This window comes from Apteryx rowi, unplaced genomic scaffold (genome assembly GCF_003343035.1).
Source record: "Apteryx rowi isolate R43461 unplaced genomic scaffold, aptRow1 scaffold_657, whole genome shotgun sequence".
Classification (NCBI taxonomy): Eukaryota; Metazoa; Chordata; class Aves; order Apterygiformes; family Apterygidae; genus Apteryx; species Apteryx rowi.
The window spans coordinates 57,935-76,317 of NW_020450935.1; the positions used below are offsets into that span (position 1 = coordinate 57,935).

General features: G+C 42.8%; 1 protein-coding gene across 1 annotated transcript; it reads right to left on the reverse strand.

Moving 5' to 3' along the window:
* Positions 1–22: 22 nt before the first annotated feature.
* CERS5 (ceramide synthase 5) lies at positions 23–18,329 on the reverse strand. The gene is made up of 10 exons (XM_026084966.1): positions 18,118–18,329; positions 12,678–12,783; positions 10,383–10,513; positions 9,305–9,362; positions 8,678–8,728; positions 7,881–7,973; positions 6,383–6,511; positions 5,981–6,087; positions 3,936–4,092; positions 23–1,072 (listed from the first exon to the last, which is right to left on the reverse strand). Exons 1-10 carry the CDS (start codon positions 18,315–18,317, stop codon positions 920–922), a joined length of 1,185 nt encoding a protein of 394 aa, XP_025940751.1. The 5' UTR covers positions 18,318–18,329; the 3' UTR covers positions 23–919.
* Between the last annotated feature and the right edge of the window lie 54 nt (positions 18,330–18,383).

Here is an 18,383-nt window from a genome sequence, read left to right on the forward strand (position 1 = left end):
TTGAAGTACAGACAAGCAGGACTGAAACATGTATTCTGTGGAAAGTTAAAAACAGCCCACCAGCACTGGTCCACCCTCAGCTGAAGTCCTAGCTTAGCCAACTGTATCCAGTAGGTCTAGAAAAGTCTTCAAAACCGAGACTTGCAACAGAAAAGAATTTAAAAAGGCATGTATTGTGAGAGCTGTCTTAGGGGCAATAAGCAAAGCCCCTCCCCGCCATTTCAGAAGGTTATAGCTAAGGCTTCAGAGGGGCTTGCAGCACCAAAATAGGCAGCAAATGCTAGCCTGGTCCCTCACGACAGCAGAGATAACAAGCTATAACCTCCTTAGCAGATAGCACCCCAATGGCAAGTTAGAACAGTGTTTTTGTTTGTAGCACAATCCAATTCAATGCTTGTAGTCCAGATCACTCACAGCAGGACTGAGAAAAGTCTCTCTGCTACAGCCAGGGTAGCTTGGACTTGAAAACACGAGACCCTGCTTTCTCCATGCTCTAAGTGGCTTCTGGAGTGCATCGAGGAAACATGCTGAACCTGCACTGGAGCAAACCGTCTTTGAAATGGCACTTAACCTTCCTGCAGTCCATGGCCAGCCTAGTCCACGCTTGTTCCATCTTGAGTTGATCCTAGTAAAAACCAGTTTATCACAAACAAAAATACCTCTGCAAATATCAATGGGACAACGATTTAAGTACAAAATGGCTTAAAATGAAATCTGCAGCTTTGTTTTTGCCCTAGTAATTGGCTTTATCCCTTCTGTTACATAAAGCCTTTGACTGGTCTGAATTGTGCTCATTTCAGATTCGCTGGAGGTTTCTGGGGAAGGGGTATCTTGATTAAAGATCACTTGGGAATGTGGAGCTCAACACATCTAGACATTTAAAGACAAGTTCGTGTTTGCTCAAGGCCAACCCACAGTCTTACTCCTCTTCTGTCCACTGGCCACTAGCCACATGACCATTAACGCGGTTGGAGCCGTTGCTCGAAGTGCTGAAAACTCCTTTTGTGCTGTTGGAAGTTGCATCCTCCTCTTCAGAGCTGCTCTCTACATCGCTGCGGTCATCTTTTGATACCTAAACATTTCAGATGAAATTTGGAAGTGGGAAAGGGAGGAGGGAAGATGATAAATTCACAGGAAATAGCAGTTAGCAGGTGGCGTCCACGGGATTAACCAGCCTCGGCCAGCTACAGTTACCTTCTACATTTGATTTTGAATCACTTCAAATTGATGAACAGGAGCTTGTAATCACATGCCGAAGGCAAGACACAGAAGTTGAAAGAGACAGTCTGGAAATACAGGTTCCATTTTCCAATTACTCTGTACATCTTAGGTGAAAGCACTACACTTTTTTTTTTGCTCTCACCAGATCCACGGAGGACACTATAGATCTTTGGTTGTTCTTTTCTTCCAAGAGCTGCATTTAAGTTAGATAAAGGCTGCTTTTCCAAACAACAAATTCATTTTAAATTAACAGACTCTTCAGACACATCTGAATAATCGGTGGGTATGATGACAAAAAAGTCCACCCTACAGAGTGTGGCTTTGATATTTCAAAATTAACCAGCTATATTTATCACATTACCATGCGCACAAAGTGCCTCCCATTTTCACAGCTTGTGTTTCATACACGAGAACTCTTCATTTATGAGCCAAACATGTTTGGACAGCGGGCTGCAGAACAAAGACAGTACCTAACGCCAGATCAGGAACTGAACAAGGATCTCAGCCAACAGAGACCTAGATCTGCTCTACAGATTTATGTTTTTAGTTAAAAGACTGACTGAAAATCCAGCTAATTTCGATTTTTAGGTGGGATTTGAATCTCCGAAAACACATCCAGGCATAGTTCTGGCCAGGAGTCTGCACTCTTTGCTGTCGGCTGCTCTCAGAGTGCCACGGGAGGGCAGTGTACCAACACTGCAGAGCCAAGTGCATGGCAAGGTGAAGGGAAGAGGTTGTAAACCCAACTCTAACTGCAAATAAGTACCTTGGTTGCTGGCTAAGTGCCAGAACCATAAACTCACTACTGCTGAGAAGTGACTGCCTGAATGGCACATGCTTTACGTTCCCCAAGGCAGGCTTCTCCACACTTGTGTGTCTGCAACTAATAGCCCTCATTTACTTAATAAGCAAGCATTTATTCTGTGGCTAATGTATTTCCAAGCTGTGTTCGGGATTTAATTCTACTCTGCTTGCTTTGAGCTGGGATTATGGGTTTCGAACAGCACCAGACAGGAAGTTTTCAAACACAGAGGAAGATCTGGCAGAAAACCAAGTGAAGTTAATGATTTCCAGGATGGGTTTTGACAGGCCTGTTGGATGTACTGACTTCTGTGTGTTGCCAAAACTTTGATATGTTTCACCACTCCCCTCCCATGCTGGAAGTTCAAAGGGTCACTGGAAGGAAGCAGAAATCCCTCAACATGTTTCCAATGTCTCAAAATTATTTGGGGAACAAGTGACTGTACTATTCCTGTATTCCTCACAAGAATGACTGGATTTCTGCTGTCCTCTTTCATTGAACAGAGTGTTAATGAGCACTAAAAAGGTATCAGAATTCTACTGCAGGCCCACAGCTAAAAAAGACAGAAGGTCACACAGCCAGCTGACAGCAGATGGGAACAAACTGCAGGACTCTGCTTTAACCTTTGGGAAAACCCGCATTTTTGCATACTGTCAGGACCAGCACTATATCAACCAGGAAGACAAACGTTTTAAGAGAAGGCACAACCCATCTGAAGCCCCAAGACCATAGCTTTGCGCTTGTCTCAGCCTAGAAACAGACACAGATATACTTCAGTGTACGAACAGGAGCACAGATTACACTTACATGCAAAGGATGAAATTGTCCAGCTCCAATCTGGCACAGAGAAAAGGAGTGAGAAAAGAATGAAGGATACAGAGCTTAGAGTCCTGTCTCTGGCTAGGTCACCTGGTCAGGAGAGAAGCAAGGAAAGGAAAAAGATGTAGACCTCAAGATAAAGAAACAGCTACACAGACAGAAACTAAGACACTTGCAGTAGCAGCTGTAGGGGACAGATGATAAGCTCATGTGCATACTCTGAAACATGCCTTCCCCAACAATCACTGCCACACACAACTATGATATAAGTATTTTTCAAGGTTACATTCCATGTGTAGGGGCGGCAAAAGCAAAATAAAGCAGAGCCATAAGAGAAACTCAGATCTGAATACCAAACGTCTGACAAAAATGGCATTTTTGCTAGCAAATCAGCTGCCCTCTTTGGTAGCTCTGAAGGAAGCAGCTTCTCCTGCTGGGTTAGCTGCGTGTCAGATTGGTTCCCAGACTGGCCTGCCCCGTCTCATGCTACTTCAGTTGAACTACACCTTTTTGCTTGGTAACTCAGGCCGCAGCAGCAGGTTAACATTATCCCATTAGCCCAGTGACAACCAACAGGCTCTTCTGTGTTTCTGATAACCCTTCCTCCTCTGCATGCTGTAACTCGCTGCCTGGGCATGCACAGCCAGCCCCAAGCTCATGGTTTTGCTAACAAGTGGAAGACGCAGAATCCCCATCACAACCCAAGAACCAGTTGAGGCTGAAAAGTTGGAAGTTGAAAAATGTCCTCTATGATAGTTCAAAGAGCCTTCTACCAGCTTAAACTTCAAACGCAGCACGTAACAAATCTATCACCATCACTATTACAACATCTAAATGCATCAGAAAATGATGTTGTTTACCTGCATGATGAGAACAGAGAGGGAAGCATCCTCTGTTTATACCTGGCAACTGAGTCTGCAGAGCAACCAGGGTTAAAAAAAACCTACACTCCTACAAAGCATTCCTGACTCAAGTATCTCAGAGCCAAGTACCATCCCTCATGGATCACAGCAGGGCCCACTTTCTTGGCTGCCATGATGCCTTCACAGAGCTTGTAGAAAAGAGGACGCAAAACAGTCACCAGCAATCTTACCTTTCCCCGCACAAGGGCCTTGTAGGCAATGCGAATGATGAGGTAAGACCAAATGATATGCAAGACCTGCAAGGTTATCAAAAGGCCATTGAATAGCCACCAGGAAGGATAAGGGCCAATCAGCTCCCAGCTTTCAAATAAGGTTGTATTCAAAATCCTAAAAGAGATCCAGAAATACATTAGAGATCAGCTGCTCTGGTAACATGGCTTCCAGCTCTAAATTCAGATGACTGGCCAGATGCACAACAGTTTTGTATCTCTTTATGCATCTGTTGCTTTTCTCCTGTCAGAGGGGTGATGCCTCTAGTCTCTTGCCAGAGTTAGGAGACAGGCCAAAGCTAATTAGAAACATTTGAACTGAGCAACAAACAGAAGATGTTCTACAATTTGGTTACATATACAGATCTGTTGCCAGTTTCCTTCTCAACAGCATGAGCTTTTATAACAGCTTTACAGGAAGTGATGTCAAACTGCACTGGTCATCAGAACAACCGTCAACACATTCGTACTTGGGCGAGCTTCACCCATATTTAAAGATCACGAAGGAATTTTGTTCCCAGTAGGCCTCCCTCCCTACATGCTATTCCCTTCCCTCAGATTTTTATAGATTCCTCCTGCCAAGCTGGAGGACTGGAAACTGCTTTGCGGTCAAAGCATTGTGCATTCTTTCATTAATTCTTTGCTGCTGTTCTTGTCACTGCAATTTATTGCCAGTACTTAAGTAATTTGATAAACACTTTAGACTTTATGAAGTAGAGAGGTGTGGAGAGACCTTTAAAGTTGCCATTAATTTCACATAGCTTTTAACATTTCATAAGAAAAGAAAAATGAGCTTTCAAAGAAGAATCCACCCCCCCACAAGATACAGCTACAGAAACATCTAATTCATAACCAGTTTACAGTTGAATTACATGCAAATTCCAGAGGTCTGTTGATGTTTCATACTACTAATTAGGGAAGGGAATATGCATGAAGTGAAATAGCAATAGGGTCTGCAATACCACAGAAAACTTGCTGTATTTCTCTATGAAGTTGAGGAATTACATTACAGCCAGTGGAAAACACATTAAAGATTTACAGGTCTGCTGAGCAATAGCATGATGCAAGAGCATCATCTCATGACAGACAACAGCAAGAAAAACAATGGCAACTATCTCATCTGTCAGTGGCAGGCAGCCTACGGAGACACAAGTACCAAAGTTATTCCTTATCTGGATTCCTTTGATGCATTTACTGGAAAACAAGCGAGAGCTTTAATTGCAATCCTGATACCAAAACGTAAATTAAGCCCTGTTTCCCCCACCTTCAAGGCACTCAGGACAAACGGGAATGCAGGCTGCCCATTGCCCATGAAATAAATATACAGAGCAAAACCAAAACAAACTGAATAATAATCAGCTGGAATCAAATTTTCAATGTACCCTTTCAACAGAAACAACTAGACAACATGTCATCAGCAGAAAAACCTCACCAAGCCTGACCTGTTGGGGTGAGAGGGAATCTCATTATAGGATGATGAGCTATAAGCCATTTAGTCAGGCTTTTACCTCCAAGAAACCCAAGACTTATTTCAGGCTCCAAACAATCAAGGCACAAGGATAGGACAAGAGTGTGATAAGAAATCAGAAGAGGCAATGATGACTAAGCCAGATACTCAGAAATCAAGTTTACCTCAGGAGACCGTGCCTCATTTGTAACTATTTCCAAAACTCCTTAAAAATCAAGAGAAGCAAACAACTCTTGAGTCTTCCAGAAGAGACACCAGCTGATTCAGCTCCAGCTAATAAGCTCTGTCATCACTTTGCAGTAAGAGGAGAGGGGGCAGCTGCACTTTAGGATTCTAATCACATTCCCTCAACTGACTGTTGAGAGGTTTCTTCACATACCTAGTTCCAAACCAGGATTGCTCCAAACAATATTTACGTTGTCTGCAGCTTCAGGCTGCCTTGAGGGACAGGCTGTAATGCTTGCAAGACATCTTAATACCCAGGCTTTGCTTAAAGGATTGGGAGAACAAACAAGATTTTACAGCTCAAGGTGCTTACCAGAAAGGATAAATGCCCAGCCGCGTAACAATGAATACAACACCAAAGAGCATGAAGAAGGCATCACACAGACGTTGGTACTTGGCATAATTGGCTAGCTTTGCAGCCTAAAAGAGACAAGAAACATTAAAACATTATTCCCTTTGTGTACTCATGTAATTGCCAGGCTGTAGAGCTCTGATACTCTCAAACCATCACATTTTTAAGGCGTTTGGAACAGTTGAGGATTATTCTTAGCACTAAAGCAGTTATGAGGAAAAGCTGACAAGGCAGGATCAGCAGCACAAGTTTTATGGTATGTTTAATGCTGTTTATCCAGAATGGGAGAGTCGGCTTGCTCCCCCGAGACCACATGAGCATTAGGTACACAAAGATTAGAAAGGAAACATCAAGCAAACTCACCTCTAAAAGGAAATCTGATGCATCATGCAGGCACAGCACCAGAGTTCCAACCCGCACCATATTATTCATATAAGAGAATGTGATGAGTCCAATGGTAGCCAAATGATGGACAAACATGATCAGGAAGTCCTGGAAGCAGAAAAAAAATGAATGAAGAACCTTTAGCTCTCAAACAAAGACAAAGGTTTGAAATGGAGCCACAAAACTGACTAACTGGGGTCACAGGATTACTTCAGTTCAGACTCTGACTCCACTTTTATACAAAACACAGCTCATCCCGCAGCAACACCCATCATCACTAGAGGTTCCAGAAAGGTCTCAGTCTCAACATTTGTTCTCCTGTAAAGTCAGAGCTCCACAAACACAGGCACAGCACAAGCCTCTCTGGCACATATATGCATGGTAGAGGTAAGTATGGCTGCAAACCCCACTGAAAAGACTGACAGGACAAGGTATGCTCCTTATTTTTGGCTCCTTTTGGTTTTACAGTCATATTGCTGGTCCTTTTGGATCTTGGCACAAATTGCAAGTACACTGCTGTTACTGTTTATCAGTTTGCAAAAGCCTGCCAGAGCATACCAGGCAAAGAGCATGAGATAATCCAACAGCAAGAACTAGGCCACTACATTAAAAAAGAAAATGGTACTACACACATACATTCAGGGCTCTTTTTCAGTTGCACCCCTGGGTGCAACACTCGTGCTCCCTATCGGTGTCTTGCCATGTTTGCAGTGGGGAACGTAGTCCATTTTGTTAAAGTCGGAGTACAAAATTAAATGTTATAAATGGTATCATAGATGCTGTTAATCACTCCCTTCCTGCAGCTCCAAGATCTCTTGCAGTGCCTGCCTCACCTGCTAATATTCCAATACAGAACAAATACCAGACAAGCTTTTCTTTTTGAACAGTTAATGCAAAAATTGGGATAATTTACTACTTTGCAGTTTGTATAACAGAAGCAATAAACCATGATTTACTATGAACTGTTTTCAACAGTAATAATATGCCAAATCCTAGAACGCAGCACAATGGAATTAGATTCCAGCAGTCATTACCAGTCATCATTCTGCTACACACATGGATGAAGAATTACTTTCCAAAAAACATTTATTACTGCTTTAGTGTTTGCCATTTGCTCATCCTGCTCAGCAAGGTAATGGTGAGAGTATCTTATTTTCATGTTTTCTTGCAAGCCTTCAATCTATTTTTATACAATGGTTTGATAAACTGTTTATTGGGAGGTGTTGAGTGATTCCTTCTTTCCTGGGAAGGTGAAAAGGACTCTCAAGGAGATACCAGGTTACACGCCAGGCTTGCCCCTCCCTTTCCCTCCAGGATTGTGTAGTGACTACAAGAGGAGGCAGGCTACAAAAAGATGCGAGTGAGGAGGAAGGTATAGTTATTACTATGCTTCAGCTTTACTGGCCAGGCACACTGACATTTTCTGTTAGTCCTATCTATTTAGCAAAGTGGTTAGTGCAATTCTGGTTAATCTCACCTTCCGTTTAATGTCTGTAAACTGAGAAAACATGAGAGACCAATAGAAGGCCAGCTCCAAGATATAGTAATAATAAAGCCTGGATGTTAGAGGCTGGAAAACAAACAAAGATAGCACAGTTAAAAGACAAAGTACTTCAAAATTTACATTAAAATTCACTTCTTCCTTCCTTCCTTCCCATCCCCCTCTGTCCCTCCAGAATGCTGAGGCATAAGTTAAAAGATCCAGAATTAAGGTTTAGTAAAAACAAGCTTAAGCAACAGAAGTCTTACTATGCGCTTAGTCACACAAACTTGTGTGTCTGAACTTTATTCTAAAGGCGTAAGATTTACTTGTCCATGTTTACAACTCATACTCCAGCCTCTTGGATTAGGAAAACTAAACGCTAAAACAGACTGGCTGGCCTCTGTACAACTATACTTGCTGCAAAAAGGCAAAAAAAGAACATTGTAAATAAGTTACTAGTATAATTTTGTGTGTAAAATTCACTTTTAATAATCTCAGCAGCAATTAAACATACAATGAATGTGAACTGAGTTAGTCCTATCTGAGGAAACAACACTGTTGACAGCCCTAAACCAGATCTGAAGACATAAAGAGCAAAATGCCATCTTTGCGCCTTCCAAGGATGGCCATTCACTAACTAGAAAGCTTGCCATGTTGCAGCCTGTGCAGCATCCACTCCACAGAAAATGAGAAGCATTCAAGTCTAATGTGTTTCAATCTGCTATCATTAATGAAAAATAAAAACTGGAGTTGTGCAAAAGATTTGAATCTAATAAGTGTTTATCTCCTACCTGAAAAGGGTAGTTGTACCAGCACTGTCGTGTGTCCCAAAACCAGGGTGCCTAAAGGGGAGGGGACAACAAAAAGTTATTATTCTGCTRGATGCTTTTCTGCCCTATCACCTACAGTACTGTTCCAGAGAAATTTCCTCTGGATTCTACCATCCATGCTAAATTTATTCTAAGGCATCACAGGGATTTAAAATATTCTTTCTGCAGCGAAAAGCAAGCTATAATACACATGGAAATTCCAAGAATAAACATAAAGATCTAATACTAATTACTCAAAGACATGAATATGGGGAAAGAGGGGAGAGGAAAAAAAAAAAAGCAGCAGCAGAACAACAGGTTTCTCCTATTCTGGGGTAACTGGACAAATATTTTCATAAGACCAGATTTTATAGAAACTTAGAAGCTTTCCTATATTGTCAAGAAGGTCTTTAAAAGGAAACCCAAGGATCTCAAGTAAAGAAGCATAAAGATGACCAACACCACTAACCCTCTGTGGTTGTAAGTTAGGTGCAAGTGCAGAAGAGGAGACAGGGGTAATCAAACCTCCTGAATTTCAGCAAGACACAGTCCAGTACCATGCCACACAGAACAACAGTAAAGGAGGGGCAGGGGAATGGGACAACTCACCGACCAGAGAAATCTGATTCCGTATAAAAATATACTTAAATAAAATGTAAATCTCCACCTGGAAACAGAAATAAAAATAAGATTAAAATAAAACATATTAAACAGAAATAGCTTCTGGTTAACATTTGTAACAAACTGGAACAACTGTTAAAACAACCAAGTCTGACACCTGAAAAGTGTTCACCCACCAATTTGTAATTCTCCATCTGTAACCTTTTTCTGTAAGAATAAACCTATTTAAGAATTTCCACACCACACTAGTTCACATCAACAGCCAAATTTGAAATAAAGTTCAGAGTGAACGTGCATCATTCATATGCTTTAATATACAGTATCAAGATAACAACAGGAAAAGCCATTGTTATCCAGAAGGTATCCTAATATATGTATTTGTCCCTCTTACCTTGTGGCTTTAAGTAGACAAAATCATACTGGGGGGGAAGAATTAATATGAAGAAAATTACTGGAAAGGAAAGAAACCAGCACAGAAGAAATAACAAGTCAGGAAAAAAAATATTCAGATGCTACTACGCTAACAGAGGCAACTGTGAGTATTGAGAAAGAAGCAAAGAACAAAAGAATGAACTGAAATGAAAAGAACAGGAATCCAAGAAGCGCCTGTATAAAAGTACATACAATCATTGCATAAGTCATAAGGACAGTCTGTCAGGGAAAAACACTGATCTACAACATAACCGTGCAGACAGCAGGCTTGAGTATAATTACTCAAATTGTGCACGTGCACCTGCATACATGCACACACACAGACCCACTGAAGCGTTACCGTCTGCATCATGGATGTGGTACACTATCTAGAGCTGCTCATCATTGACAGCTAGACAGGAAGTCCTGTACAGGTATTCTGGGCACTCATACATACAAACAAAATACATTAAAACATTGAATTCTAAAAAGCCCTCCTAATTTCCTCCATTTTCCTATAGGAGAACTTACCTTCCACCAGCCAACCCCAAGACACTAGGTTAAGTTAGCAGCTGACCACAATTTCAGTGAGAAAAGAAAACACACAACTGGAGCTCTAAGATTAAGCCAAATCTTGGCTTCTGCACAAACATACATGCTCTCACAAAATTTAGTGAGGGTGGTGGGTTTGTCCTGGTTCCTCCGGTGACGAAACCAGCGCTGGATCTTTCGAACATCCCAGTCTAGCTGCTTTGACAAGCCTTCTAACCTTTTTCCATCTGGAGACTGAAGGAAAATAAAACAAGTGTCATTTCTCCTACTTCTCAACCTGCCTTCAGTCTGAGATTCTTCTACTCTGTACTACAACAGAAATGATGCACAATTAATGGGGAAAAAAAAAAATCAAGCAAGGAAGGCATTATGTACACAATATTACATTTTCTAAGCAGGAACCCGTTACCACAGATACTCATTCAAGGTTAACCGTCACATACAACTAATTACTTCATTATTCAGAATGCTTTTGGTTTAACATTTCCTCATCTATTTCATCATTTGACAGAAATTATTACACAAAATGCAATTGTTCTGTTTCTTAACTTGGGGGGAGGAATTGTTAAAATGTCCTGTCCTACCTGTTAAAACTTGCATACCAACTCAAATAGTCCAGAATACAAGAAGATCAAAGCTGAATGTGTTTAAGGGTTGCTACTCACTGTGAAGTTTCCTTAAATTTTAAAGAAAGATTTTGGGTATAACACAAAATATTTGCATATTCCAAAAGGGCATCATACAGGTGGTGATGTTTCCGTTATCACTTTTAAACTTTACAAATAAAATTAAATTTGAAAACTGAAATAACTGTATGATACAGAATATATCATTGTTCTCTGATGGGGAACTGTATTGGCAGTTTATCCGTTTGAATAACGACATAAATGGATTTATAAGTGCAGACAAAGTGAACAAAACCTGATAACTACCTCTAAAATGGCCCAGTGCTGAGGTAAGCCACGTTAGTTTCAGACAAGCTCTGCCAGGGAGCTCTTACAACTGAAAGATGATAAACACATTTTACTACTTGAGTTACATACAGACCCAAAAAGCTATGCAGAATGCTGATTTAATAAAAAGTCACCAGACCTTTCAGCTGAAAAGTAGAATAATTTGCCATTTGATTCTGAGTATGGAAACCACAACAACTTTCCTGTAATTCCATCACAACCAGATTTCTCTCCTCTTAACTAAACTGTAAAGGTTCAGGCTACTTGATACTTGTGCACTGAAAGTGAACCTGCCTCAAAAAATAAATAATAAAAATCATCCAGCTTATTTACAGAGCTCCAATTTCAGAACAGCAGTGTAATCTTTCCTCTGCATCAGTGCCGCCCTACCTTCTGATTCTCCAAATCCGAGCCAACAGCAGACACAAGCACAGTGGTACAGTTAAATGCAGCCCTGTTTTTACGAGCTAGTTAAATTTTGCACAGCATGCTTCCTCATGGGTTTCCTAAACATTAATTTCAAGGACACATAGAAGTCCCCCCAGAAATCACATCAAATCATAAGGGCCTTTCAGTTCCAAATACCTCAAAACGTTATGCTCCCATGAGCAAAGTTTTACTAAGGTTTTTATAGAATTTCTCTTCCATTTACCGAGTGCTTTATCTGCTCCACTCAGAATGAAGTTCAGCATCACCAGACCAAAACATAAAACCTTCCATTTCATTATCTTTAATGAAAATCTATCATACTGTTAGTGTTGATTTAACTGCCAACATTCAATAGAGTACAGACAGTGTAGCATTGTCATTCCAGGGCAAAGGAGCACTGTCAGCTTACGCTAAGCGAGAGAATGGCCATAAGAAACAATCAAAAGAAATACCTATTGTCAACATTAAACATCCCACCCTTTATCAGGGCACACTTCCATTGACTGAATGGCTTTCCTTCCATAACTGGCTTCCACTGTGACAGCTGTGACCCAGTTCCACAGTAGACAGCAACAATAAGAGGAAGGCATTCACACAACTGGCCAATAAGACCAGCAAAGTAACAGCCCTCAAGAGAGTAGCACCTTTCCAATAGAAAGCAAAAGGCATTGGGAAATTTTTTACTAAAGCAAGAACTACTGCCTGTTACAGGAGTTACAACCTGGACAGAAAGCCAGAGAACTGAAGGGAAAGAGACTCACATCTTTCTATAAAGAGAACTTTTCCCGTTCAAAAAAATTCTTCTGTTTGTAAAAACGCAGGTCAGGCATGAAGAGAATTTACTTTGCTACAAGAAAGAAGACATGTCAGAGGCAGAGTAAAAACAGAAGGAGCAYGTTCCCTGTGCACGCACACTGTGAAATGCGTTTCTCTAGAACTAGAGAAGTGGAAAACAAAAAGAAACAGGCTCTTACTTACAAGCCTTCACTTCTAGCAGAATCTGAAGTGTGACTCACCTTAGTGATGGATGTAAACACTTTCTCTAAAATTGCATTGGGCTGAGCTCTGTGAGGTCCACTGTCTTGAATGCCAAGGTTTATGGCACATGGCTTGGCAATAAACCTGAAAGAATGCCAAAGAAAGAACTAGATTAAGATATATATTTCCCTCCTCTTTGCCTAAATAACAATGACCCTGACTTGTCACAAACTGCCAAACCTATCTAAGAAGCTTTTGAAGGCCTCCATTCATTTTGCTCAAAGAAACCTCTACAGGGCCACAAAAGGGACAAGGCTTCATAGGTGAGGTAATATCCTTTAATAGTCCAACCGGTAATGGTAAACAGCACACGCGTAGTACACACATCTCCTAAACAGAAGGATTAAAGCCTAAGGCCCTTGGTTGTAGGACCAGGATGCCTTCCCCCAAGTGATTTACAGTGCTCAGAAAGGAAATAACAGATCACTGACGAGATGAACTTGCTCTGTGCCCTGTAGTACTGCAAACAAAATGCCTTATTTCCAGAAGGCTTCTCGATATCACATAGCTGCAAAAAAGGGGAAGTTCAAGTGACAGTTTCTAAAGGACACAGACATCCTTTTTTTTCCCTTTGGAAAATGAAACCAAGTGGCTTGTTTACTTAGGGAGAGTGGGAAAGATGCAAGAAGTCCCTTAGTCTAAAAGCCACAAGATCCCAGTATCTCCTTCAAACCCGTATGCAACATGGATTCCAAAAGCTGATCTAACGCTTTATGAATTTTAGAGCACAGACACTTTCTCCTCTAAGAGGCATTGAAAACAAGACCATTTTTGCGACTAAAATGAAGATATACATATTCAAAAATAATTAGGGTTTGTAGTATCTTGGCGCCAAACTGACCATGGGATTAAAAAATAAATAAAATAAAGCATGTGTTACTGGAATATGTAAGTAGTTTCCCCTCCTATTGGAAGGCAAGGACTACAAAGAGCAGCAAAATTTAAAAAAAAAGAAAAAAGATTAACTTGAGAGCAAAGAACTTGTTAGACAAGTAATAGACACTGTGACTCTATGACCCTAAGTTTCACTGTCCTGCCCTTCAGTTTCTTCATATACACTGTTCATTTCAACAGTCATGAGGGGGAGGAAAGGGTGATTTCCTTTTAATTCAGCTCTTCCTAGCTCAAAAGGCTTACTGCTTCCTCTGCAATCTAGACCACCAGCCAGGAATTGTGCTATGATATTATAAAACGCTTGGCCAGACCCCCATAAAAGTCTACCTCTTTATAATCTTTTTTCCTACAGGATATACCACTGCGACAGTAACTAAGAAGTACACACATGTAATCACAGGATGTCAAATATTTTCATTTCACTTTGTGGGTCACACTGCTTACTTTCCTATCAGAAAAATAATCCAGGGCTGGCCTGAAGCTTGCATTATTTTCCTCACATAAAAGAACACCTGAAAATCTATAAATCCACCCATTCAATTAATTTCTTATTCAGGAGATCCTTTTTTGTTTTAAGAGTAGGTAAAAAGAAGAATCAATTGTTAAGAAACACCTTGTTCTATAGAAAGTTTTGGCATTATCTTAGAATTTAAAGCTTGATGCAGAGAGAAAAAGATACAGAAATAAGTAGAAAAAGCTCACTCTGAGACATTAACTAAAGACTAACTAAAAAAAGATGCCAAAACTTTGTACAAAACCACCCCTGAGTAGTAGGCTTCCGTCACTAGAAGGCTTAGGGAAAAAAAAGCAACTGTTCAGGGAAATCAGAAGTGACCAAATAAATAAATAAATAAAAAGAGCAAGCCACAGGTTGCAGATACACAACAGGTCTCGAGTTACTCAGTCAAGCATGCAGGTGACCAAAGAGCAAAACAATAAAACCCCACAAACATTCTAGGTGCACAGCAGCGGACAAACATCAACGCAAGCAAATAAATAAAGCCACAACGGAGGTAGTCCCAGTCGTAGAAACGGGAAGGAAAAAGGATGGCAACAATGGATTTCATTACTTTTAAGGAAGTCTAACCGAACGCCCTAACGTAGCTCCTCTAACTCTGGTAATGGCATCACGCAACGGGACTGCAAGTCACAACTGCCTTTCGACAGGGCTTCCCGACTAGCTGCGAATAGGGGTTTTACCCCGGCTGGCTCACGCTCACGAGTCCACCGAGCAGAGCGCACCGCACGCTCCCTGTGCAACTGCTGGGCCGTTGCCACCTTGGAGGTGGACAGGCATCCCATAGAGAAAAAAATCTGTGTGACAACAGGAGTTAAGCCCTGAAAAAGGCTGCCCGGAGGTTGAAGAATTTCCTCCCTTGGAGATATTCAAAACAACAGAACAAGACCATGAGCAACCTGATTGAACTAAAAAGTTGGCCCTGCTTTGAGAAGGCAGTTGGACGTGACCTCCAAAAGTCCCCTCCAACCTAAATTATTTTATGACTCCATAAAAATCTTTTAACTGCACCAATTATTCCCAAGGTCAAATTTCTGCCGCGCCCTTCCAGCAAGGAATTATCTACACTTACACACTTATATTGTTATTTTCTGAACAAGGATCTGCTCATTGGCTGAACTTACACCTATTAAACTATCTTTTGCATGCTGGTTACTGAGATAGACTGATTTCGTGACTGACGCCAATTTTCAAGTATACAGGTATCATATACTATAACAGGTATCTACTTCACAAACCTAACTTCAAAATCCTTCTTTATGGAACACTCAAGTTTGTCTAGTAACTTCCTATTATAGCTCTGAAAAGGAAGAACAATCACCTAACAGTAAGATTTATAATGCCTGCACATCCTGGAGTTAGTTGCACTCAAAGTTAGAACCCATCTCTTTATAACCTCTCACTTTCACTGTATTAAGAACAGACCAGCTCATTCCACAACTGGCACCGGTTTTCCAGACACACCTGATGAAGTAACATCCAGAACCATATTTTTGCCAGAGTGAACCCAAGCTGCAGATCCTCTCTCTGACCCATGGAGTAACAAGAGTGTCTGTTAGTGAAGAGGCATTCCAGTGTAATCACACGCACATCATATGAGTAACAGGCTCCAGGTTCTCCCAGATACCCAGGAATTTTTTTGTGCCTGCAGTGGGACAAGATGTGAAGGGGAAATAACAGCCAGTATAGCTGAGAAAAAGTGAGAATGGACACAGCTGTAGGCAGAAGCCCATCTTCATCTTATCTGCACAAAAAATCCCCTCCTGCAGCTGTGAGTCAGGACCTTATCTTTCCCTGTATGTCTTGCCTCATGTCTATAGTTCTCACACACTATTCCCCACATACAATCGACTCGAGAAAGATTTTACCAACATCTTGATGCAGAGGCTAATTTACAGTAGCATGTACTAACAGAAATATGCATCAGTGTAACAAGTCATCCAACAAGGGGGAAAAAGCACTTCTTCACACTGAAGACCTACTGCAAAAGGAGAGGAGGAAAGAGAAACTGAGAAAGAAAAGCTAAAACAAAAGAGCTGCAAAAGTATATAATTCACGTTCTGAGTCATCAAGTCCTACTGCCAATTGTGTGTCAAGGAAGCAATTTGACTTAATCATCCCCAAGGCCTGTATCAGGGTACGTGCACAATGGGATTTTATTAGACAAATCTGAGTTTTTATGACATGTTCAAAAGGGCAGAAGGAAAGAGGAAAGCATTTCTTAAAAGAAAAAGTACGGTCCTTAAAGCAAACACACTAGAAATTGCCCGAGGTATTATTCTTACAATCTGCTTTTACTTCAGGATACAGTCACGGAGATGCTCTATAGCAAAGACACAGCTGAAGAAAAGGAAACAACCTTCTCAGCAACCAGGCCATGGTCTCGAGGTTTCACTGTGTAGGAGGAGGACTTAATTTTTCATTTGACTCCTCCCTAAATTAACACTGCAAGAGGAATTTCACAAGCCAGGGAACATAGCATAGACTTTATGAGGACGAAAGAAGTGTTACCAGGAGGACTGTTCCGAAGTTCAGTAAGATGCTTTGTACTTCTACCAATGCCTCATGCTCCAGAGAAAAGTGACTCTCTTGCACTTCTTCCCAAAGCTAACATACATGGACATATCAGGTCTGAGGGAAGCGAGGACACCTTCCATCCTGATCCCTGCAACATCCCTGTACGGGGGAATATTCCACCTCACAACTTCCTTTCCTGGTCTGCTAGCAAGCATGGACACTTGGTCAAGACCAGCACCAGCACTCCAGGCTAAGATGACATTTTGGCACTGCCACATATCTCTGTGTTCCTCGGTCCTCTGCATTGGTTTGAGCTGAGAACAGTTTTCTGAAGCTTGTTTTTTGGGGGGGAAGAGAGCAGGAAGATAAGATGGAGAATATAAAAAAAACCAGCCTTTCAAATGTCTATCCTACTTTACTTACCAGCTTCACATTTTTCTCCACAGGTCTCCTGTCTTTTTACTTTGCCCTAGTCCCCCCTTCTTGTTTAATCTCTGAAAGCATGGAAAAAAAATGTGCTCCTTCCAGAAAATCTGCAAAATAAAACTGACTGGATTCCCGCTTAGTTTATTTCTACAGCCCTTTTCACGCTTAGAAATATTTCAGCCCTTTCTATGTAGGCATTTAAGATCAGATAAATCTTTAATGAACTAGTTAAACAGGAATCCAAGGTGCTTTCAGCCTGCTTCACCTAACGGTCCTTCTAAACAAGCGGCTTTATGAATTAGGATTTGTGTCACCCACACAGTCTGCCTGGCATGTAGCTGCACAAGACACCCGCCGCAGAGGATAAAGCTCTGCCCCAGGCGAGAGCTCGCATCACACGCTCACCACTCCCGAGTAAACCAGAAACGCGCTACTAGGGCCGCTCGCAGGCAGACCCGAACATCCACCCGCGACGCACTTCCCTCCTGCCCAAGATGCCGGGCAACGCAGAAACCGTTTAACAACGCGCTAGGCCACGCGAGCGAGTCCCGCTTCCTCAGCCGGGAGGCGGCGAGCAAACGGCGAGGGAGGCGGAGGGCAGCCCGCGCTCGCCCCGCCGCGGAGCCCGACGCGAGGCAAAGAGCGGAGCGAAGTCGGTGTTTTCCCTCGCCGCCGCAGCCCGCAGGTACCGCCGGCACCGGGGAGTCCCTCGGGGTCCCGCCGGGTTAGGCGGCACGTCGCGACAGAGCCGCGACAGGTTTTCTGGGATTACACAATATTCCGTTTCCACATACACACACACACACACACAAAAATAAAAATAATAAAAAAAAGGGCCCGCCGGGGGAAGCAGCGGGCAGCGAGCCCGGCTCGGCCTCCGCGGCGAGGCCTCGGCGCTGCGCCGGGGCAGAGCGGGAGCGGGGGGCCGCACCGCTCGGCGGCCCCTTCCCGCCCCGCCGCCGCGCCCGTTGCTAAGAGACACCGGCGGCCTCGCGCCGCGCTCGCCCCCCCTCCCCCGCCGCCGCCGCCGCCGCCCCTGAGGCGGGGGCGGGCCCCGCGCTCACCTCTCGAAGAGCAGCCGCACGGCGAAGATGCCGAGCGCCAGCGGGAAGGCGGAGAGGACGTGGCCGGCGCGAGGGTACTGCAGCCCGCTGCCCGGCGGGCCCGGCTCCCCGGCCAGGTCCGCCCACGTCACGTTGTGCGGCAGCCAGAACCGCTCGTTCCAGAACCAGGCCCGCAGCAGCGCCGCCGCGGCCGCCGCCATCTTCCGCCGCCGCCTCCCTCCCTCCCCCCCCCGCCCGGCGGCCGCTGCTGCTGAGGCGGCCACCGC